This window comes from Pagrus pagrus (genome assembly GCF_965226575.1).
Source record: "Pagrus pagrus genome assembly, chromosome: 15".
Taxonomy (NCBI): domain Eukaryota; kingdom Metazoa; phylum Chordata; class Actinopteri; order Spariformes; family Sparidae; genus Pagrus; species Pagrus pagrus.
Window position 1 is genome coordinate 16,644,872 of NC_140199.1, and position 25,585 is coordinate 16,670,456.

General features: G+C 40.4%; 1 protein-coding gene across 3 annotated transcripts in view; it reads right to left on the reverse strand.

The window, feature by feature from the left end:
* The window catches only part of cdh23 (cadherin-related 23), a 174,082-nt gene that overhangs the window by 70,467 nt on the left and 78,030 nt on the right, over positions 1 to 25,585 (reverse strand). For all 3 annotated transcript variants that reach the window (XM_084375965.1, XM_084375966.1, XM_084375964.1), the window contains 4 exons: positions 10,657 to 10,769; positions 8,646 to 8,834; positions 2,718 to 2,867; positions 1,884 to 2,042 (listed from right to left, as the gene is read on the reverse strand). In XM_084375965.1, the coding sequence (XP_084232091.1) occupies positions 1,884 to 2,042; positions 2,718 to 2,867; positions 8,646 to 8,834; positions 10,657 to 10,769 (611 nt within the window). The remainder of the gene's footprint in view (positions 1 to 1,883; positions 2,043 to 2,717; positions 2,868 to 8,645; positions 8,835 to 10,656; positions 10,770 to 25,585) is intronic.

Consider the following 25,585-nt stretch of genomic DNA (forward strand, 5'->3'; position numbering starts at 1 on the left):
ATACGAGGCAGAGAACCGGCAGTTTGATGGATTTAACTTCTCTCAGTGCTTCACTAGACTTTCTAACTTATTCCATATAATACATGGATGCAGTGTCAATCCAAAATAAATACCGCATTATTCGCACAAACACAAGAGAGGCAACCATGGCTTGTTTGATCAGACTGCAGCACATAAATAAACAGTCTCAGCTATTGTCATTGGATTACAGCCGTTGTAACATATTGTCTAAATTACTAATAAACTCAATTATGACAAACCCACATATGTAAACAAGTCTGTGCAAACACATTACTGAACACACACAACCATACATACAAAGTAAATGGTAATCTTAGGGGATAATAAATGGAAAAAGGCCTACGATGACCAATGACTTTGTCTGGTTTAGCCATGTGTTGACCTTGCGGGAGGGAGATGTTGTGTATATATGTAGATTGGGATGCGTATATGTCTCTATTTCTCAGCCTGAGAGCGCAGCTAGTTGAGGGCTGGAAACATCTGTTTAGTCTATATGTGTGTTTTGTCTCCAGTGGCATCTCAGAGGGCTTGAGTGCCACATTGTGTGTGTGTGTGTGTGTGTGTGTGTGTGTGTGTGTGGGTGTGTTTGTGTGTGTGGGGGCAGGTCAAAATGTCGAAAACTCATCTAACAGTGTATATATACGAGTGCTGCCATCCATGCCGGTGCAGTCCTCACCGAGCGGCGTCACATCTCATTCTATTTACAGCCCGTTCACTCTTTACAGCCAGCAATCAGGATTCCACGTCGGGCCGCATGCTCCAGCACGAGGCCGACATCAGCCAGACTTATCGGGTATTAGACTGCCCCTGCAATCTCCATTTCATGAGCACCCAGTCTATAAACACTATTGATTTTCACACTGTGCTTTTTTGCTCTTGTATCTAGTGGAATGTGGGCGTTCTGTCACAGGAATGACTCGTAATGAATAATAATGTTTTTGGAGATGGCCGTAGATTTTTTGGGGGGAATCTGGTTAAAGTGGCTGCTGGTCAGGTCAACAACTGAGATGCTACATTGTCGTACTCTGATAAGATGAGGAGGAGCCGCCTCAAGGACACTTCAACTGTGAGAAACTAAACAAAGGCTAAAAGGCCTGGAGGGAACAAATAATACAGCACTATTTCTGAAAAAAATGCTGAAACAGTGTTCTAATTGGATTAGTTTGAATGCAGGTGGTCCTGACGTTTTTATCGATAGCTGTAAAATTAATCCAATATGAAAAGTAAGACATTTTAAGATCCTCTGATAAAAGTAATCCAGTTTGAACTGATATTTCTGTAATGCTATAATGTTTTTTTATTTTTTGTGTCTTGCAAGTACTTTAAGTTTGAGGGCAGAAACTCTGTCTAGGCTATGAGCCGCAATTTGAGAGTAATCACTTGGAAGCTGCCGAGATGATTTTAGACTTACATACACAGCAATTTAACCTTTATTACCAAAATTGAACTCACTATTGTGTTGTATTTAATCCCGCTTTTCACCAAATTTGCATAATGATGTGATGAAATGGGGTTTATTTACAAGCCCCAGTTGAATCACAGATTGTATTGAATATTTAAAAGATGTTTTAGAGCACATGTGAGCGGGGTAGCCTAGCCTGAGTCAGTAAATGACAACTCATATGGTGAAGTCTCAAGAGAGCAATGGGTCACATGGGGTCCACAAACAAGCCGAGATTTGATTCCCAATAAAACAAATCCAATAAAAGTTACTCATACAAGTCAGGTTTTATTGTAATCTATTTGGATTCCAGTTAGATTTCTCCTCAGGAGTAAATCACACGAATCCCCTCTGTGTGAAATCTATCACATTATCAGCTGTGCATAGTTTACACTGCACAGTGGTTTCCTACGATACTCACCAGGATGCGTAGCAGTGAGGTGCCAGGAGGTGTGTTTTCAGGAAGGCTGATGTTGTACAGTGGTTTGCTGAAGATGGGCCGGTTATCATTCTCATTGATTAGCTCAATGTAGACACGAGCAAAGCCCACATGGTCGGACATGGACTCGTTGGCATAAAGCTGAGGAAAGACAATGAGGAGTATATTTACAGTAAGATTTCAATATAGTCTTATATATTACAATTCAGTTAGAGGAGAAAATGTACAGGTTGAACATCCTAACAATTATAATCGCAACTTTTTATTGTGCCATAGTCACTGTGACTTGTTTAAGATTTGGGGATCTTGGATAATACACAGAGCAGGGCACCCTCTGGTTCTGTAAATGGCTGAGGGGTAAATTGAGGTGATGAAATACCAATTTCACTGTTCAAACAAGTCTGCAGTGTGGAGAAAGTGATACAGCCTCAGTCCGACTGAGCCTTGTGTCCAAACAAATAAGTTGCAAGAAACATAACAAAGCTACATTCAGTCATGTTGCTTAAAAATCAGCCTCGGTCCAGAGTTCATTTAAGGGCATTCTCATAGAAGGACAACGTACTGTAGCTGATTTGTCTCCGACTGCTCAATGATTGATCATGAAAAGAAGATTGCCTTCTCTTATTCCAATGTATCTCTTTACAAAACCAATCCGTTAGACATTTACATTGTAAGCATCCAACTTCTTCGGCAATAATTAGCTTGAAATCTGTGTCTTACATTTATTCTCTGATACTGTATGATTTTCTGCAGACTCTCAGGATCCCAGAATTCACTCTCCCATGTAAGAATACTAGTAATAAGTTTCAAACTCACTGAGAAGCTGTAACTGCGAATGTGTTCGAAGTCCAGCGGCATGGCCACCCTCATTCTGATGTCGGCACGCCCCTGCACTGCCGTGGGGGAGATGGTGAAGTACTCTGAATTGTTTCCTGTCAGAAACACCTGGAACATGCTGTTCACCCCCTGCCACAGGAAGGATAAGAGAGAGGTGAGTAGAGAAAAACAGAGACAAATGGGTTGTTGTGAGAGAGCAAGGAGTGGTGGTGATATATACACCTTCTTGCACCAGTGACGAATGTAGACGACAAAATCTCTGCTATGGTATATCTATCCAGTTTTCTATGAATAGGTGATGGACAATGATACAGTTTATAAAAGGTACAGATACTATATATAAATATATAGAGAAAGGCAAATTTCAAGATTCATCAAATTGTACCATTTAATTTGTATTGACATTTTAAGCATTTAAATAGCTGTTAATCATTCACACTGACATTGACAGTAGAATAAAATCACAAATATCACAAACAACTAATCATAAGAGGTCAAAAGTCAGGATATTGTGTGTTTAGGTTAAAGGAACATGGCTGTTTTTTGTTCCTTTGTCGGCCTGGTGATTACAGCATGATATTAGAAATCTTGGAATGCAAATGTTTCTTTGTCTTTGCTATTATATTGATGTCATGAATGACTACGTGTCACACATTTTTATTGTCATTTTTTAAAAAACAAAATGCAGTTGATAATAAATGTTCTCCATAATGATGCTGATCATGAGGCTTGACAAGCAGCATTAGTAGGCAAGCAAGCTCCATTCACTCTTATCAGTTCTGTGCAAGATGTTTTTTTTTTTCTATCTCAGCATCTTTATGCAACACTTTCCTCAATATCCTAATATATAGTAACAGGGTACTCTATTAGTAATCTATCTGTTCTCTGTACAATCAGCATGTACAGTATACGACACCTTCTTAGACCCTTGATTCAGATAAGGAGACTCTTTATTAATCACATACAATCATACAATTTACAACATAGTGAAACTGGTTAAGAACAGGGACGGAGCGCTTACGTAGAGAGTGAGAAGAGAGAGCATGAGAATATGAGCTGAAATGTCCACATGAAATAAAAACTTTGTTGGATCATGAAACCTAGCGTTACTCTACAACTCACTGGTTTACCAGTCAGGTTTATTAACTACACTGCAGACTGGAGTCTCTGTTAACAGTGACAAGCAATCAGATCGGCATTATATACGCTGCTCTTCTCTATGAAATGTATCCTCACTGTGCTGAATTATTGTAAACTATGAAGGTGGTAATATCTGGTATTAACATAGGTCTTTGGTGATCTGATCACAAGTTCATCAGTTCATTAACTGGCATTAATGTGGATCTCTATAAGCCTTCCCCACACTCTACATAGGACAAACAGACATTTTTTTTTTTCACAAAGAAAGAAAAAATCTTAATGTAGGCTTGAAGCATTGCTGAATTTACAAGACGGCCAAAAAATTAAGAATTTGTCAGAAACAGCATCTCACAAAGTTTATAAAGTTTCTCCAGAATCAACAACGCTCAAACATTTTTTTAAGGGAGTCTGATGAATTTCTCCATAGGCTACAAACAGATAGACTATATTGGTTACTGTTTAAAATCAGAATCAGAATGAGTTTTATTGCCAAGTAGGTTTTCACATACAAGGAATTTGTTTTGGTCTCGAAGGTGCGTGTGCCATACAGTAAACAATAAACAAAAAACAATAAATAGACAACAAATAGAGACAGGACAGACAGACAGAACCATAAGTGACAACAAAGTGGGAGAGATATGTCTCTCATTAGTGCAACGTGACTATATGGTGTAAGAGGTAGAAATCATTTTTTTCAGTGTCAGTGTTCAAACTGTAGTGTAGTTTACTGTATTTGTAAAATTTGAAATGATTGCCGTCAATAAAAGGTTGTCTTTCATAATCTAATGTAAATGGGGAAATCAGTTGAAACAGTGTTCAAACAGCTGCTAAATGTTGGCAGGTAGGACGTCTCTCGCCTGCGTCTATCATTGTCTCTGTGCTGTGTAGTTACTGTGGCTGCTTTGAGCTATAGTATGTTGGTTTCTAAGTTTGTTGTCTGCAGTAGTTTACAACGTTCTCAAATTGTTGTGAATTGTTGTTGATAATTAGTCTTTCAAATTTATACAAAAAACATGAATATTGCACACCATTTACCATGAAGTCATTATATAGACTGACCTCTCAGCACCCATTACTGTGACTGACTTCTAGGGTCCTTGGTGGCACCCCAACTTATTAAGCTCTATGCACACACACCATCAGCTGATGGTATAGATTACATTTTAAGCAGTTTTGAATCACAATTAGGACGAGCCTGCTGCATGAAATAACATGAACTGATGTCAAGATTGGACCGCAGAAAAGATATAAGAACCAAATTGTAGTCCATAACCACACGTTCATCTCATATCCTCATCTGAATTCTTCTTTATCCCACACTACATAAAGCCTGCACTGTTCTGTTTCACATCATGGTCATTTGAGTGCAACATGTAGTAAATCCCCATGTGCTGACACTAGAGCTGTATATAGTCTGTCCCTGGGATGATTAGCCAGCTAGTGAAGAAAGTTTAAACCATGTGCTGTGATCATCACGTGTGTTTGGATGGTAGATGATGATCTCTCATGATAGCTATCTACGTCATGACTATCTACCTCAATGCAGATACATGTATGTTGTAAGTCTGGTTTAGAAATACAATGTGCTGTATTACTTGGTGGGTCTGTACAGCAAGGTTATTTTATTATATAACAATTCTGAATAACCTCTAAATATGGTACCTTTAAACTTGATCTTTCTCTGACTTCTCTTTCTTTGAAAAATCTTGAAGTGCAAAGGCATTGTGGGTAAATATAAACCAAGTCAGGGTCAAAATGGCATCAGAGCCTTTAGAAGCCTGTGGCTGTCTTGAGTTGAGAAAACATCTCTAGATCCCTCCTGTCTTGATATATAAAGCTGCAGGGCGGCCAATCATGTAGCCATCGTGGCAGACAGAGGAAGACGGGTGCGCTGGTCGATTGGCATTATGCTGGCGGTTAAAATAGCCCCCTTGTTTTTGTTTTCATCTCTGAGAGAACCATTGTGGTTGATGACTCCTATTTAAAAGACCATCCAATATGCAGGGATGTCACCTCAAACTGCCCATAAATGTAATTGCCCGTCCATTTGCTTCTGCCTTTAGAAGCCCCCTATAAAAGCACCCTGTCAGACGCAACTGCCACAAAGTTTAGTGACAAGTTCCAGCAGCAAAAGTTTTATAGATGCTAACCCGAGCAGAAGAGGATGTGAAGGCAGCGACAGACACAGAGAGAGGTAACTACCACTTGTGTCATAGTCTAAGAAATGAAACGTCTGCCTATAATCCCTCACACTCGGAAAAAGTGAGATTACAGCGCAGGTGTAGCGGAGTGTGAATGAGTTTGTGTATCGGCACTGACATGCAGGTTTAAAGGATCAAAACAGCAATACAAAACTCCAAGACAAAAAATGTCTCATAGATTTTCCTTCTTTGAATGGATGTATAGGTGGCACTCTGGCAGCAGGGTGTCAATGCGAGTCTGGTAGAGTGCTGGCAATTTATACGTATTATAAGCACACAGTTTGAGAGCACAACTGCATTTTACATTTTTGAGTAAGATCCGGTTTCCTAGAGCTATTTCTGATGCAGTTTGTTTTGTTACATGACAACTGAGCTGTTGTTGCTAATGGACTGGTCCAGAGAGAGTGCTTTCTAATGCAACATCTTTGGTGAACCTGGTTAAAACCCTCTCAGAATTACCATAGCGATTTCCCCCATTTGCAGTTAGCAATCTCAGTTTAGGGATACTGGAAAGTTAAGCGGCTGCTTTTGGTAATAGTGATAAAATGTTGTGTGGTAACATACAGAGGGACCCCTTATTACATGCCAGGTGTCTGGGTCCTCACCCCACCTGCTTGCAGCCACACACTCACGGTACTCTCTTCTCTGCCTCGCCATTTTAACACACCATGCTTGGAATGAATAAACAGACTTGCTGCTAAATACTACTGCTATCTCTCCTTCAAGTGCTTTTTTCCGCTCCTGGCTGCTGTTCTCGCTGCTCCTCCGTGCTCCACTAATTATTCAGACTTCTGGTTTTGCTCCATTGCAGGCTACTTTCTGTTCAACCATTTTTCCTCCTCTCCTCTCCTCTTGCATACGTCTGTCTCTCTTTACTCTCTACCTTTTTCTGTATCCACTTGACTTGCAGTTATCTGTCAAATTCCACCCTGCCGGCTGCTGTGCCTGAATCAATCAGAGTTGACTAGCTTTCGGCTTATCTGCACCCTAGGTGATTGATTTTCCTCGTTAGGTATAATTTGATGCTCTATCCCATCTCTTCCAGAGCAAATTAAATTGTAGTCCAATGCGCTGGTGTGAGCGAGCATTTGCACATGTGAGGGAGAGTGAGAGAGACAGAGTGGCAGAGCAAGTATAAAGTGAAAAAGTGTTGAGTTTTGTGTGTGTGTGTGTGTGTGTGTGTGTGTGTGTGTGTGTGTGTGTGTGTGTGTGTGTGTGTGTGTGTGTGTCGGTGTCTGGGTGTGTGTGACTGTGTGTCGCCACAGTAGGTTGATAGATACAGCTAATGGGAAGTGGCGGACACACTAAAACACGCTAAAGTGTGCTGTTGTACACTGCTGCTGACAGTCCATACACACACACGCACTGCTGCCATCCAAGTAGTTTCATAAAGTGGCTGAGTGGCTTTTTGGCTGCTGCATTTGTAAACAAGATAAATCTAAACCTAGAGATGAAAACAGTAAGTACACACCACTCACATGTCTTGACTGTCTTTGTACTTAATCTTACCGATCAAATCAAGAGTGAAATGTATTGCAAATGAGACGGCTTTACTAATCAATCCTTTATTGATCTCTTCTATAATAGCCAGTTGTTAGACTTTGGAGTACATGCTTAGTCCCTACAAATGCCACAGATTGTTCATTTATAATAACAATCATAATAAGTTTATTTGCACAAACAATTAGAGATGTTCTGATCAAGTTTTTTGAGCCCAATCACAATCCGATCCCTTTTATGTTGGGTTTAAGCTAATATAGAGCTTGATCCGATACTTAGATTTACTTAAATGCTGATTAAATAGTTATCAAACACACTAATATCTGTAGTATACTTAAGGTGACACACATATTTTTCACAAGCCACTTGATCCAAGTACGGAAGTGCCTGGTTCAAACCTATTAAGTGTATAAAATGAAATCATTGATATAATATGAAGGTAAGATTAACTGAAGAATGAGGCTTCTGAGAATGAGGTGAAATTATCAGCTTGAGAGTAGACTGCAGAGAGCACTTTAACCAGACAACAGACACAATTAGTTTTTGGACTATCGTCAAGTCATTACTCTTATAATTAACATTAATAAGTGACAGCTGACATGGCCTGCTTCTCGCTACGTTTACTATTTTAACCGAGGATAGTGATTGTCAATGCTGGCTAAAAATGAGGAGCCAGCAGATTTGTTAGCAAATCCATGTGTTTTGCCAACCTCTGTGTCTGAACTCAGAGTTACCTGCACCTGTGCGCTAGAATAATTGTTCACATTCACACAATATAAACAACAATGCTGCACAGTAGAGGCTTGCAGTCATAAAGGAGAACAGTGATGCAACACCAGCTGGCTGAAGTGGAGAGAACCACAGAGTACAGTAAAAGGATTACATTATGATCAGTGTTATTTAATCTTATTATTATCCATTAAGATGCAGGGATTGGCCCTGATATTGATACTTATGGATTGACAGAGAGGCAGCTTAGTGTCATTTCATTCATATCTTGATAAGAGTATCAGCTTAATGTTAAGAATGTTGTTACTGTGTCCGCCATCAGATGTGATCCACCCACCTCGTCCTTGTCTTCAGCCTGGATGAAAAGAGGAAGGGCAAAGCCCACCTGGGCCAGTTCGGTGATGCGGACCCGATACTCAGAGCTGTTGAACTTTGGGGCGTTGTCATTTTTGTCAATTAGCAGGATGGTAAAGGTCGTCATCACTGTTGCGTCTGATGGACTGCGATCATCTTTCAACTCTGTGGCCTTGTAGAGAGCAACAGAGGGAACAGAGAGAGAGAGAGAGAGAGAGAGAGAGAGAGAGAGAGAGAGACATGAGATGCATTTGATTGCACCGAAAATGTCATTTTGGATGGTGGCGGTCAGCACGCAATCTCAGCCAGGTATTTACAGTTGTTCATTTATTGGATCAAAAGGTGGACAGACTGACTCAAGGCAATCATAGAAATAGGCTCAAAGTGAGGCCAAGAGAGGGCCAGCACATGTACATGCACACTTACACTTACACACACACACACACACACACACACACACACACACACATACATGTAGACACAATGAGATTTAGGTGAAAGGAGTCCTATTGAGAAGACACAATTACACACTGTCTCTGTTCCTGGCTGCCTGAGTATTGAAGATGTGAGGCCTCTGAAATGAAAAAAAATAGGTGAAGAAGATAGGAATGGGCAGCCGTGGTCTTTTATTGATGGAGGAGTGTCACAGGCAATAGGAGAAGAGGCAGGAACAACATGCTGGTCTCTGGGTAATCAAGGTAGTTTAGCCTCTCTCGTCCCAACGCCACTGAATCATTTGACCTCCACCTCCATACGCTCAGCACTATCTAAGCTGCCTGAAGTTGAGAAATTAGTTGTATTACTATGGCACACCACAATCAATAGTAGCACCACCTAAGAAAGCACAAGCAGAGAGAGGAGAGAAATACAGAGGGAAAAAATCCATATCTTATAAATACATTTTTGGGCGACATTTTTTCGTTTTCAGCACTTTCGCTTATTCTACTTTTCTTCTATGTAATTATTGATTTCAATTAAACAGATAGACTGAGGCTGGAATATGTAAGCCAGAATCTTTTTTTGGGTATTAAACCTTAGCGACAGTTGTATCTCAATGGTCTCTCATATAAAATTTCCAGACAACCTGTTTTTTTATGAGTAATAATTGCAGTTACGTGAGTAAATAGATGCCACGCCAGAGGCCATTAGATTCTTTTATAGGTCATTTATTGTGCAGTGCAGGTACAACTGATTTGACATACCATCAAAATCCAAAATGTACCAGTGCAGTTACACAAAGAAACTAGGTCTTTGATCACAAATCCTTCCACTTTCAGCAGCACTTAGAAATCCATTTCACGCACCCTCTGACACCCTCTGGGAACCACTTGGTGTACAATACTGGGAGAGAAGAAATGACAACAAAAAAAGTATTGGCATGGACAAGGTGGGAAGGCCGTGGGTGGGGTAAGAGGGCAGGACTAAAATTCTAAAAAGCCAAGTGAGATAGACTTTAGACTCAGCGGAGGGATGGAGGGATTCACAAACGGCACCTGCTTCAAACAGAAGAAAAAAGAATGAGAGGGAAGAACAAAGGAGCCCTCAGCATTGAGGACTCTAAATCCCGTTCCTTTATCTTGTTCTCCTCCGCTCCTCCTGTCCTCCGTGGCAGTACACTGAACAAGCCTCTCAGGAGGCGACATTATCATAGAATCACAAGCACAAGTGCCTTTACTGAAGCTACATAGAGGTACTTGAAATTGTCAGGGTCACATCTGTGTGTAGGCATATTGGTAAAGCATCTGTAAACACATATGGCACTGCAGGATCTTGTGTTTAGTCAGTGTTAAGTGACTGTTGACCTTGAAATGTTTACCAATTATAGAAATTATGTTTGCTTCACTTATAGTACTGCATCAAATCCAGACACTGCATTGATTCAGTACACTATAATATCAAAGCTTTCTCTTGATCCATCGGTGAAACAGACTTTCGATTTCTCCTCTAGGCTGTGACAGTCCCTCCATCTCCCACCCGCTTCCCATTCAGCTCACCTTGACAGTGAGAGTGAATCCAGCTGAGTAGAGTGGGTTTTCTCTGTCCAGCTGACCATTCACCGTCAGGGACCCACTGATGTAGTCCAGTGCAAAAACACTGTTGGTGTTCCCTGGACAGAAAGAAGGTGAGAGAGAAGCAGAGACAGAGATAAGAAAGTCAGAGGGACAAACGCAACTGGCAATGTGGATAATTCAACACTACCCCTGGGATGCAGCGAGGAGCCTCTGGAAGGGAAAGTGGTGGATGAGCTACTTGTATGTCTCTATTTCATACAATATTGATACAGTTTTTGTCTCTCTGTCTGCCTTAGGCTGACCCACCACCTCCAACCAGTCCACCATATGCCTCTCCTGCATCCCTTTTTTCATCTGTCATTGTCTGTCCTTTTTTCATTGCTTCTATATCTTTGCCAGCTTCCTGTTCTTCTTCACTTTTTTACTGAATGTATGCTAGGATTACTGCCAATTCACATACACTAATTCAAGTTGCACCGTATATCAATCACAGTTCAATTGTAAGAATGTCATGATACCACTGTCAATAAATTTTATCAAATTAATCTGTTTTGTTTGTGCAAGTACACAGATGACGCAATACAAATGTTTGATCATCTAAAAAATCTTACAAGGAGGGTAACCCACGGAGTACCTTTTACAAATATTTAATCATATCATTAAATATTAACTAATTAAGATTTTCTTTAAATTTTAAGATACAATAGATACATAAGAAGTTTGACCAAATTTAATGAGATGTGACACATTTGGACAACAGTATGTTGCATTTTCCACATGTGCTCTGCAACCACTGTCCAACATGACCATTTGAAATATGGAAAATACAGTATGGCTGCTTTATTTATAGAACCTTTAGGCCAACAAATAAGACAGAGTTGAGCTGTCAACGCCATTAAGATGGAGGAATCTAACAAAGGTAGCACTATTTGCAGATGAATTGGTGGGCTATTCTGAGGAACTGGAAAAAATCATTTATAGGACTGATAACACTGCTTCACAGAACAGATAATGACTCCAAACTTTACTGCTCCAAAGGACCTACAGGACAAATACAACCTCCAGTGGGAGACTGAAGCATTAAAATATTTAGGAATAACTGTGAGAAAATAGCTTTTTCAAACTGATCACATGTGAGCCATTTAGATAAAAGCAGATAGATGCATAGATGCAATATTATCCCCTGTCTGAGTCTAAATTTAGGGGTCAGAATTTTTTATTATTCTTTACACTGTCCTTTCCTGTCCTTTTTCCATATAAAAATAACATTTAAAGAAAAATGCTGTTCGACTCTCATCACCCACTGGAGCACAAGCTGGGGGTCATCAGAACCTTAAACCATCGGGCTGAGACCGTGCCCACTAAGTCAGAGGGGAAGGAGAAGGAACAGAAACACATCAGGGGAGCACTTAAAACCTGTGGCTACCCAAACTGGACCTTTGTCAAAACCACTAAAAGATCCAGAGCAGACAGAGAGGAGGAGACGAGAAAAAAAACGTAACAACATCGTCATTCCCTATGTCGCTGGAACATCTGAGAAACTCAGGAGGATCTTTAAAAAACATTATATCCCGGTTCACTTTAAACCTACCGACACACTGAGGCAGAAATGTGTCCATCCTAAGGACAAAACACTCAGACATAAACAGAGTTATGTAGTTTATGCGGGTCAATGCAGCCAGGACTGCACAGATTTGTACATTGGGGAGACAAAACAACCTCTCCATAAATGAATGGCACAACACAGGAGGACCAACTCCTCAGGTCAAGACTCTGCTGTTCCTTTGAGGACAACAAGTAAACATCTTGGCCAGAGAAGACAGATGGTTTGAAAGAGGACTAAAATAATCCATCTATGTCAAACTGGAACAGCTGTCTTTGAACAGAGGAGGTGGCCTAAGACATTACTTATCACCCACCTACAATGCAGTACTGAGTTCTCTCCCCAGACAGCTTAACAATCATTCACATCTGGGCTCACCTAGCCTTCGAAACCCACATGAAGGCCGGTTTGACCAATGACCCACAGGTGGCCCTAATGACCGAAACTCAGAGTTCACACGTGTCCTTAGCGACTCTGTAAGAACACTCCCACACAGAGTTTAAAAGCCAGCCAACACCTCTCCAGTTACTTAGAACTGAAGAAGTCTCTTGGATGAGAGGTGAAACGTCTTCAAGAAACTGAAACAAGTCCAGTTGCCTACGATACAGCACCTAGATTCACCATGATCTGGATGACTGAGAACCTTCATCAACATTTAAAGAAAAGAAAATATAGTATGTTTATGTCACTTTAAATAAGATGAGCGTCTGCTGAGAAAAAAATCCCTCCTCAAATTTTTAAAACACAAGACACTTCTTTAACGTTCTAAGACAATAAGATTGCATAAATAGTGACTGTCTAGCACACTGCACATTTCTCATGAACTACATCACTTCACATGGGCTGATGAATTGCATTAACTTTGTTATAGTCTCTGCACTCCTTCAAAGAGGGGCATTTCAAATTATGAACGCTGCACTGTTCTCATTAACAAGTTCAAGTGTGCCTGGTGTTCTCTATTCGCTTCAGTTACACAGGTTAAAATATTAGACTGAGACCCACTTGAGTCCTCCTCTCATATTTTCTTATTCCCTCTCTTCCTTTTCAAATTACAGTCCTTCTCATTAGCTTTCTCACCTCTCTTAGACTTCTCTGTGACACTCTCAGTCTCGCTTGCTCTCAGGCATCTTGTGGATGTGGCTGTTGCCTGCTAATTATACCCAGCAGATGGAGACAACAAACGAGAAGACACCCAATCGCCCTCACCTCGCCACACTTAATGTTCTCTCTCTTCCCTCCTGCATTGCCCAGCGTCTCCCACCCACCAAAGAAATTCCTCACAATTCATTGTGATTATTTTTGCCTGCTTTTTTTTTGGAAAACTAAACGTCTTCCAAAAAACAGTTTGACATTGTATATTTTTGCCCACACTACAAGCAGTGGAACCAAACACTTGAAATTCATCAGACAGACAGTACTTTACTGCTGTTATTGCCTTTACACTTATTTGTTAGTCAATAGCTGACACAAAGCTGGTTTTCATCTGCTTTATGGCTTTGGTGGATTAATTGTGAATACATTTTTACCATTGATCTGTTGTTCCTTAACTACTGATTACACATATTATCATTAAACCAGTAATATTTTTATACTACATGTTTAAAAGGGAAACCTTTAAGTGTAACACTAAACATTAAAGATGTGGAAGAAAAAAATTACATCACTGAACTTTGGTTCACTCTAGTAATTCACAGATTATTTCATATGAGGAGGTTGGTGATGAACTGACCATATGTTCAATAAAAATAAAGCACAACTGGACTGAAATGATCTAAATCCAAAGTGGCAAGCTTCCCCTGCAAAGCTAACATCCCTCCCTCTGAGAGCTCTCTTTAGCTCATTAACTGGCTTGGCCTTCACAGCTTTTTGTGCCTGACCAAAAAAGTATTTTGCTTTTGTCTTTATTAGAGGGAACAACAACAATTTTACAACAATTTTATTTTAAAAAGTCTCTTATAAAATGAAGTGCATCCATGTTTTACAGTATTTGTTTGTTAGTTTGGTATGATTGTTGTGTCGTGAAAATTGTTAATATGGGATGATATTGACGTTTTTATTTATTTTATCTTTACTTTACCACTGAGAAAAAAAAGAAAAAAGACTTATACATTAGAGACCTGGCCAAGGTAGAAGCCGTACAAAATCACAACAGATTAAAATGCAACACATAAAACATGACTGACAAAAATTCAATATAAACACAGAAGAACAACTATTTAAACACAGTTTCTCCTTCACCACATTTTTGATGATTCCCTTAAATTCATTTATGGATATAAATCCAACGAGTGTATATAGCATCTCTATTCTATTGTACTATTGTATTCTTTATTTGATTTTATTGTTACTTTTTGTTCTTTGTTGCCTTTGCTGCTGGGCCAAATTGAATTTCTCTTATGGGGGATAAAAAAAGGTACATCTTATCTTATCTTATCTTATCTTAAATGTGTCTAATTGTAAATATTCATCTTTGACTTGCATAAATATGAAATATACTGTACTGTAATACTGTATACTGTATGTGAAAACTTGTCTTTCCTGCATGTTTTCACTTATAAGTACATGTGACAATATCCTGTGTGAAGTATAAAAACAAAACCAATATGCCTCCAAAAATCATGTTTTCTGAATACACATGTATTCTCACATTTCTTAAGGGGACACTGTGAACCTTCAGCTGCACTTTGAGGGATTAAGAATCACTCACTTTCAGGTAGTTTATAGTAATAGCTGAGGTCTAGACTCCAGAGAATCATGGTCAGATGGTAAGTCTACAGTGCACAACGGCTAGGGTCAACAGATTAACCCATGCCTGTGTTCCCCACTCCCTGCTTGCTGCTCTATTATTGCCCTGTACCTAGCCTGGAATGGAGAGGAGGGAAGCTTCAGAACAAAGCTCACAGAGTGGGCGCAGAGTAGAAGAGGCAGGCCAGCGGAGAGAGCAGAGCCTTTGGGTAATTAGTCGGGATTGAGGCCAAAAGGTGGAGAAAGGGAGGGAGGTAACAGGGACAAAAACTACTGCTGATTACATCTGTCTTACTATTTTATTATGGGACTGGAGAAAGTAAAAAATGGGAATGCAGTTTGACTCCTGCATTACTCAGGTTCTCAATATGATAAAACCAACTTAAAATACACACATGCAGTCAGGACGACAATGTTCAACTGTGCCTTCTAAATTTGTTACAAGTTACCATTTCAATTTCTTATCAATTTTTTTTTCTGATGAATCCCCTGTGAGTAAGATCGGGCTAGCTTTGGGCACAGAGGACAGATCATAATTTGGGTTAAAATTACTACTTAGTAGTTGTAGTCAAGATTAGAAGAACTTTTTCAGCATGGTCACTATAATAAACACCTAGTTAAGGATAGTCATGTTAGAAGAAACTTAACAGTCTGACGTTCTGTTTGATTATGTGGCTCTGTTCCTTCGGCCGCTAGAGGGCTTTGTCACTTGAACGTGAACGTTTTTGACCATTTGGAACCATTGATGCTCCCATTTTTCAAGGAAGGGAGTAACAGAAAATGTACACTACCAGAAAAAGGAAGATAATGAAACAGATCGATAAGACTGCAAAAATATGACTATTTGAGCAATGTAACAATCCTACAGGCTATGGCCAGATTTAAAAAAAGGTTAAGTGCCAGGGGTCTGGACTTTCACAGTCCTTATGTCTGACCTGTGAAGCTCGGAGTTTAAGTGTGTTAAAACAATGTGCTTAAACAAATTTTCTACACTTTTTTTTTCATAGTTTTCACAATTGAAAAAGAAACATTGTCTATACAAAAGTATAGAAAAAAAACAACGCATTTTTTTTTTATCTTAAAAGTAGGTTGTCAGTTTTGAAAAATTCCCTGTCCTTGTGCTTAGAAACTGACTAATACTGGACTGATCGGCCTACTACTGAAATGATCATCGGGCAAGGAAACTGTTCACTTATATAATAAATCAAGTCGGAAGTAGGTTAATTTTCTCATAAGCTTACATACAATCAGGCTTCTTTCTGAAACCAGAAGAGTCGCCCCCTGCTGGCTATTAGACCAAACGCAGGTTCAAGACACTTCAGCATAAGCCTCACTTTTCAGACCTGGAAGCGCCACTCATATTTTACACAGCCAATGGTCCTACACCAATGAAAGTAAGTGGACACAACATTAATAGTAGCATCTCTTTTTTTGCCTGGATGGAAGGGGCAGGCACGATTGGTGGTGGGAGGTAACGTGCATCAGGGACTCAGACCTACTCAGTGTGGACATCGTGCCTCTAAATTAGTTTGTCAGCTTCAGTGGCCTGACTAGCATGCCAATCTACTCAGACAGCCGCTCCTTACCCGGACGACTGGGCACTCACCTGGCCCAGTAACAATAGGCGTTTGTACACACACACACGCACACGCACACGCACACACACACACACACACACACACACACACACACATACACACACACACACACACACACACACACACACACAACTACAAGTACACAAGTGGTGTGCAGACTGCTGGTTCTACTCTCTGTATGCATCCGATAAAGAGGCTCTAACTCACTGATTCAGGTTCCACAGAACAGCTTCCCACCTCAACTCCGCTGTGTGTCGAGCTTGACCAGAGAGACAGACTGAAATTACACAGAGTGACTCGGGGGGCCCACTGAGAAGAAAATATAATCATTTTCTAATTGCTGATAGAAAGTGTTCTCCAGTGATCTGCCAGGACACTGTGATTAGACCCCCAGGGGGTAAAAATGGCTGCACCCAGATATGCACATGCTAAAGTTCAGCATAAATAAATGCGCACTTCCTATTCGCATTTCATATTCATATTTAGTGCTGGTGTTTATGTGTTCCATGTGTGTTAATGCATAGGTATTTCAGTTCTGAGTTCTTCTGTAGATAGAGTGTGTGTGTGTGTTTGTGTGAGATGCAGAGTGCATGTGGCGCTAACTGGCAGAGTTTGATTCTATGATGTGAGACTCCGGGGGATTAGCCATGCTCTCACATTACCGACAGTACTGGACTGGAAAATGAGAAACCATGCCACGATTTTGTCTAGTGTGGAGTACACACTCAAATGCACTCACACGCGCACACCTAAATAAATGCCCACAAGCATGCGCGCACGTACAAACTCACACAGCCATTATTTCCTTGTGGTGCAAATTTAGAATGTGCGCAATGGCTTCAATAGCTCGTTGTACATTTACAAGATAAAAGTAATCCAAATAATTTGCCACTTTGAATAATCTGAGCATTACCAAAGCATAAAGAAAAACACAAGTGCGGATTTAATATTATCTATTGACAAACACATTTGAATTCTTGTGTCATGAACAATGAAGTGAAGGCTCATTTACTGAGAACAGTTTCCTCATTTAAATTCTCTCCTGCACTTACAAAGAGCAAAAGGCTGGGTGCAGAGACAGAGAGGGGAAATTGGGAGGCCAGAAACAGAGAGACAGAGTGTATTGAGTCGCATAAGTGGAAAACATACATATGTAGTTATTATGTGGGGATCGCCCAAAAGAACAAGAGGTATAAGGCATTTGATCTGATGAGTTCAATCGGACGTGTGACAAGTGGATGACAATGACTTTCTCCGAGTGATGAGCTTTTGAGGACAGCCGAAGCAAGAGTTCTCCAAGTGTAATCGCCATGACTAAGCCAGTGACAACTGTTTTCTCTAGTTTGTGACAACACCATGGGGGCGCTGGAACATTCTAGTAATGTGATATGGCATACAGCCAGTACTCAGTGTCTTGGGGCTAAGATTTTGTGTACTTTGCTAAATGTACACAAATTAGTGTCACTTTTAAGGATTACGCCTACAGGCAAATCATGTTGATGATGAGGTTTTAGTTATTGTCTTCAAACTACACTCAGTTCTTACAGCTTCTCACATAGCCTGACTTGCTTGTGCAAATGCTCATGTGCGCATCTGTGACACACACCCCTCAGTGTGTGACAGCTACCAGTGCATATGTATGTGTATTTGTGTGTGTGTGTGTGATGCAGAGTGATAATGGCCCTGTGGGTGTCTTGCCATTGGCAGACAAGCTGCATTTCATGAATACTCAATGAACTAGCTTCCTCTAAACTTTTTCTTCAAAATAGGTTCAAGGACAAATATTCTGAGACAATGCATGGCAGATGAAAGCAACTTCCATTTTTGCCCAGGTATTACACTCTGTGTGGTTGACATTGCTGGTTACATGCACCTCCACTGTCATTGAGGAGGTCTCAATGCCTCATCTTTTACTAGCACCTCCTCCTGCTGTATCTCGAGGAGTTCCTGTTCATCAAGCCCTTATATTTCAACTGAGCAACGGAACATGGTGTCTACCTCCACCTTGTGACAAAATGGTGTCGGCTTTACCAAACACCGGCAAAGGAATGTAACGGCAAGGAACAGTGCAACACTGTTCATATGGAAACCACCCCTAGTAGGAGTTGCCTTTTCTGCAACTAGGATGAAATCCCACACCAGCTTCCCACCAGCCAATACCGAGCCGGCCCTTATGCATCAGAGATATATTTGCCATATATTTAGATCTAAAAGTAACTTTCCTGGGTTTTTTCTTTTGTTTTTTTTTTATCACTATTGGTGTCAATTAAACAGTGTTATGACTGTTATTTTAACCTTGTTATTACATATAAACTGACATAAAGAGTTGACACAAGCTTATGTTTGAATTAAGTGGCAAATGGTATTGAAATATATATTTAATAAAGTACTTGCGATGTATAAATTAATGTATAAAGTGATCTATTCTCTCTATTGCAAAATTAATTTTAAGTTAAACATAAATACATATCAGTACATATTACCAATGCATTAACAAATGTACAGCCATTATATTTAGTAATATCTACTTGAAGCAAAATGACATTATATTGTCATGTATTGCCAAATATACGTGGACTCTCTTTATTCATTAAAATGTATTTTTGATATATTGCAGGATATTTCTCAGTATACTGTATGTCAATATATGCTTGTACCTGCAACTGAACATGGGCAGAGAAATGATTTTAAGCATGCAGGTTATCCAACCTCTTCTCTCTGAGTAATGTTCCACTTATTATGGTACTTACTTAGAGAGAACTGTACTACAGATTCCTGAGTGTTTCCTCCATTGATTTCTGGTCCAGATGCAACAGTAAAAGCTCAACTGATTCTCAACCTGGTCACAGACGAAAGTATCGATCCACAGTCTTCAGGTCTCATGGAAAATAATCAAACGCAGAGCTATTGATTGCTGGCTTTGATCTGTCAGCTTGAGGTGTTTCTCTTTTCAACAGAGCATTGTGCTGGCAGTGTAGTCTTATCTCTTCCCTTTGTGTGTGTGTGTGTGTGTGTGTGTGTGTGTGAGAGTGTGAGTGTGAGAGAGAGAGAGAGAGAGAGAGAGAGAGAGAGAGAGAGAGAGAGAGAGAGAGAGAGTATGCGTCTCTAAGCGTAGACTACAGTATTCTGGATTTACCCTCCTATCTGATATTTTTGCAGTTTTCTAGACGTTACAAAATATATTTCTGCACAGTCTGTACAAAACAACAGCTGGCTGGAAGACAGCAGCTGAGGAAATTGGGTTTGACATCTGGAAATGTGCTTGTTCAGAAGCAGATAGCTTAGGATAACATTTCTCAAAGCCAGCAGGATCCCCTTTATCCCAAAGACAAATGAAAATAAAGGAGAACCTCTAACATCAACAGATAAAGCTGAAATATATATTTTGAGGATGAAATGTTACTAAGAAAATTTGCCTTGAGAGGACAACAACCAGCTAACTGCTGCTCTCTATACTCTTTGCTGCAGCTATCTTTGACTGTAGTGACTAGCTGCCATTAGCAAGGAGCTCAGTCAGCCCTGAAGCTCAATAGCCCCATTAGCGGCCACATCACAACCTCAGGGGGAGTCACCGTGGGCAACAGGGCTCAGCTCATCTGGGCTCAGCCACCTCCCAGTGAACATGACTGGACACCAGACTAGAACTGAGTGCAGCCTCTGGGACAGATGGACTCCAGTTTAGAGCAGGGGATACAGTACAGAGGTGGTTAACAGCGACTCAGATCAGGACTATGACTCCAGGAGGAGAAGACATGGCAGGCAGGGACAGGGTAGGCATGACGTGGCAGAAGAGTAAGAGAGAGTCATTGGCAGCAGATGACAATGATGTAGAGAACCGAAATATTTTCACATCTTACTCGGTGAAGTGAGGATTTGTTTCAACCAAACAAGAGTGGATTGTAGAAAAGCAAACTGAGACTGTTTGGGTGAGATTTATTTCACTTATGTTGAGTTTGAATGAAGTGTGTTTCACAATGAGTTTCACAAAGTTAGACTTGTCTTAGTCCAGTAAAAGACAGAAACGTAAATTCAGAAGATGTGCGGTTGTATTTGTCTGTCTGTTTAATGTTTCATACAATATTTTGGCTTCATCTCAAAATTGTCCCATTGTGCATGCACAGTAAGTGCATAAAGCTGTCGGGCAGGGACCACCTGAAAAAACCCTTACTTAGGATCCTCCTATCCTCTATCCTCCTGAGGATAGGAAAAAAGGTAGAAGAGATCAAATGAGGAAACATACTTTATGAAACCTACAGTATATCATGGCCAAGTGATGTCTGGACTTAAATGTGAACAAAACTGCTCTACTGGAGTCGACTATGCTTTGGATTGTGCTGTGATCAGTGTCCCGCAGACTATCTGCCTTCTCTAAGAGATTACATGGCAACAGGCTGCGGAGAGCCTCAGAGCGTCTAATTGAAAACCCGGAGAAATCCCAGCGACGCAGCAGTCACAATAAGAGCTCCCCATAGAATAACAGGTATTAGTCTTGTCCATATTACAGCATGCCTGCTGATATGAGTTAGGTAGTATGGAATCAGAGCATCGGGGTGTATCAGTACTGAAGGATAAAGATACGTTCGGAAAGGCAGACAAGGGGAAATAATCGCCTTTACTACATATCAGTCTGTCCAGGCGGGAAATACCTGGCCATACCTGTCTGACCTGTTGTCAGACCAGTTGTCTCACTCACACCCACATCACTGGGCAGACAGGTGTTCACATGCTGCCCGGACAAAGGCCATAGAAGTCAGTGCCTGCCTGAGGCTACAGTGTCAGTGCATTATATGGTCTCTACAGCCGCCAACAAACTTCAAAATAGTATATGAGTTTTTTAGCAAATAGAAAAATTGAGTTATCATCTTTTATCAATTTAGACAATTATTCTGCTTGGGTTGCTGCAAATTAAAATCCAATGCAGTCAGGCAAGAGAATGTGAGAACTAGGAGTTTGCTGGCATTGTGACAATTTCTTTGCTGCAGTTTCACCAACACCGAGACGATGCAACGAGAGGAAGAATCGTCCAAAAGGAAAGAAAAGGGTAGAGATGGAAAAGGGCTTAAGATGGGATTAGTTGTGCTTGCGTGTGACAAAAGAGATAGAAACAAGCACACACAGATAAACAACTGGCTGATATGAAAGGCTTGGGGGATGTCCTTTCATTCGCTAGGCTGATTTTTGTTCTGCTTGTTCTTACACTATCATTACAGCACATGGAAAGGCTACACAAACTTTACACAAGGGCTTAACTCTTATCCTAACGGACAGCAACACTCTTGGACAAGACTTGTTGGCCTCTAAGTCTCTGTAAGAGGAATCACAGATAGCCAAGCTCATTTTAAAGAGGTAAAGGTTACATCCATTGGGCCAAATATGGAGTATTTTCATATGTCTTGAGAATAATACTTTATTGTGATCTACTCTTTGTCCTTCTTCCTCTCTCCCTCAGTCTGAATCTGTGTGTGGGAATGGGAGATGCCTGTCCATGTATGTATGCATGCACACATTGTGAGAGTGAGACTGACCTTGGCTGTCTGTGATCCTGCCTTGCTCATCCTCAGGGTGGGTTTTTTAGCAGATACTGGCTGACACTTTGGGACTGTTTGTTGTTAAAGCTTATTCAGCAATTAGCTTTGGTAAAAATATATCCCTGAACAGCTGCACACCTGATCTAACCTTTGTACCAGTCAAGTTTGCATCAAACTGTTAATAGTCTGACTATGACAAATAGTGTGTGAAACCTAACCTGATGACAATGACAAAATAAAGCTTTCACCATCAAAGTGTACAAAAATGCTTATTATTTTTGTCACTCAAAAATGATTATTTACAGGCTATTTTTTCCAGGTAAGTTTATTCAGCGTCTGTAAATTGTTAAAAAAACAGGTCAACTGAGGTCACACTGGAGATCATGCAGGTGTAAGACTAGAACTGTTAGAGCGAAAAGGACATTTAATATTCCCGACAGTGACTGGAGTCATAGCAACCAGTGAAACATGAATGAGCAAGTAGATATTTGATTCCCTGTTACTCAAAAGAGATACCTGAACACCTGGCGAGTTCCTCTATTATCCTCCCTGCATCTCCTAATGGGGAAATTACCAGCATGAGCCTCGAACAAATACATTTTTTTAAACAGGACTAAAATGCCCATTTAGATCACATAGAGCAAGTGTAAAAAGAATCACTTAAAAAAAATAAAATATTGCCACTGGCCAAATTAGACGGACTCAGATCCTATTTATGTTACACAGAAAACGTGGAGTCATTTTGGGGGTTTTTCATCAGAGGAAGTGCATTTGGATTTTATCACATATCAAATATTTGTCCGAACATTAGAGAGCTGGGTGATGGTGATTATTGCCAGAGTAACTTTTGTCCGATCAATAAAGATTTATCAGTGACTCTTCACAGCTTTTGCAAATAAAAAGGCTTGCAGAAATTGCAAATTCATTCATCAGAAAAATCTCTCAGACACATGATTTCATTTCAGTCCAGCATGCCTCACAGCAATCCAAGGCGTGCTAACATGATTACTGGTGGATAAGAACTGAAGAAACTATTCATTTTTTATCTTGTTTGTTTAAATGGTATTGCAAACACATCACATGGTAAATGTTGCTTTTTAGCTGTTTTTTGATAATTATACTGTAAATCACAATTGAAGCTAGCAGGGGTCTACATCATCAAGTATTAAGTTCACATTTGGAAATCACAGTTTCACGTAAAAGAGAGGAAATAAAGGCAGCAATTACAGCAGCATTTGCAATGATGATAAATCAATATCACGTCTCCAATGTGTGTTTGTTTAGGGAAACAACCACTAAGGGCATGTAATAAAATCTTATTTTAATTATCAATGCTGGGTGGAGTATTTGTTATTGTTAGAGCATTTTGGGTCAGAAAATACAGTCAAAAAGCCAAAGTATCTGTTCAGTAGGACTGAGCTTTGGTTAGAGCTTTTGAAATACGTATAATGAGACCAGTAGGTCAGAAGGATACAATAAGGGATACATCATACCCTCCAGACCCGGGATTTACCATCTCCAACATCATAACAAACAATAACAACTGCAGTATTGGCGGCAGAGAGCTGCTGTGATGCTATCACACATCAAATCCCAGATTCGCCCTCTGATTGGAGGAGGGAGAGGAAATCCTCATCTTGAGTCCCACAATCATTAGCATAAATCACAGCTGCAATTAAAACCTCGTTTATCTTAATTACTGAACTAATGAGACGAGTCCCGCAGGAGTGAGCCACACTCTCTGAGGACACTCGGGGCGAGGAGCGGGAAGGCAAGGGAGGCGTTGTGCCGAGTCGCACTAAAGTCTGCAAACAAGCACGCCCTCACACTAATCTGACTGCAGCGGGGCACACAAGTCTGGATAGACAGAGACATATGCGCAAGTACACATGTACAAGCACATGCACACAACCCCCCCCCACACACACACACACACACACACACACACACACACACACACACACACACATGCTTAGAAAATGCATCGTCTGACAACCTTACCCTCCCACCTTTATCTCCTGGCACTGCGTCACCCTTCAACTTCCATTATCTATCAAAGTTATAATGATTTTATCAAGCCTACAGGCTCCATCTCCATAAGGGCTTAGTGCGGTGCTATAACTCTTGATTTTGCAACGACTGGGAATACATCGCACCACCTAATTAATGTCTTTTTAATGCTCTTCTCCTCTAGAGCTTAACTCAGCCCTTCAACTTTGCAACAAACACAACACATACACAACAATACAACATGTGGCAGCAGACGGTAAGTAAGACTGAGTAGGTGTGTGCACTGAATGGGAGCCGAGTGTTTGTGGTGAGCTCCATGGAGAAGTGGGCTTGGCTTTGGACTGTGCACACATGCGTTAGAGCACACTCACAAATAATACATACAACTGCGCACATGCTCTCATGCATGCACATACACAAGGGTCAAATTCCCTCGTTCAGCTGTGAGGTCAGGCAGTGACTCAGCAGATGGCAGAACAATGAATATCTTCATCACCCAAAAATTCCCATGGTGCGCCAGGTTTATCAAGCAGGGCCAGCCCTTATCAGCCAGCTGGCAATACTGGAGGCACTGATGTCTTTCCATCCTGACCATCCTGGGCTCGACAGGGGGCACGCAGAGTTTAAAGGACACGGTCCACACACGGCTGTAATCCTCCCAACTGGTGTTTATTTTCACCACACAGATCAATGTTTCAGACCTGAAGGATCTTAGAGGGATTGTTTGTCCTTTAGGATCGAAATGTTGATTGTGGTGAAAATAAACACCCTACGGGGGCATTAAGGCAACATTACATCAGTACATGGATCGCAAAGTCAAAAGTATTTGCCTTTTTAATTTTAATGGGAATATTGAGTTAACCAGGAGTAGTAAGAAGAATAGAGGGCTTCATCTTACAGAAACTCTTACAGGAAAACATATTGTTTTTTGACAAGAAAAAACAGGACATTTAGATTAAATAAGTAAATATCAGGTCAGTTACAGGTTCTTCTCCTACAACACTCATATCCAAAATCTTCCTAATTATTTACATGTGTTACTTGATAGTTTGTTTGTTATATACAAAATCAAAGAAGGAAAACAGAACGATTTACTTTGCATCCATTTTATCTTCTGACCTTTGTGTGTCTAATTAAGAAACCAAAAGGAACCAGATGGCGCTACATACTGTAGATGCTACAGCAGGAGTAATGTGGAAGACTGCTTATTATTATTGAGTGGCGTTAACTGATTTATGCTTACCCCATTACAAACTTACTGTGACTAAGATAACCTTGTTATGGTGTTAACATGACAGTTGCATTAATCTGAGTATTGACTTAATGCGTATAATCACATCACCAGACTGCAGGTAAACTCGGTGTCTTCTTATACATAGCTAGTCCATCTCTCTCTATTGGCAAATTGTAATTTTTTTCCCTGCCTT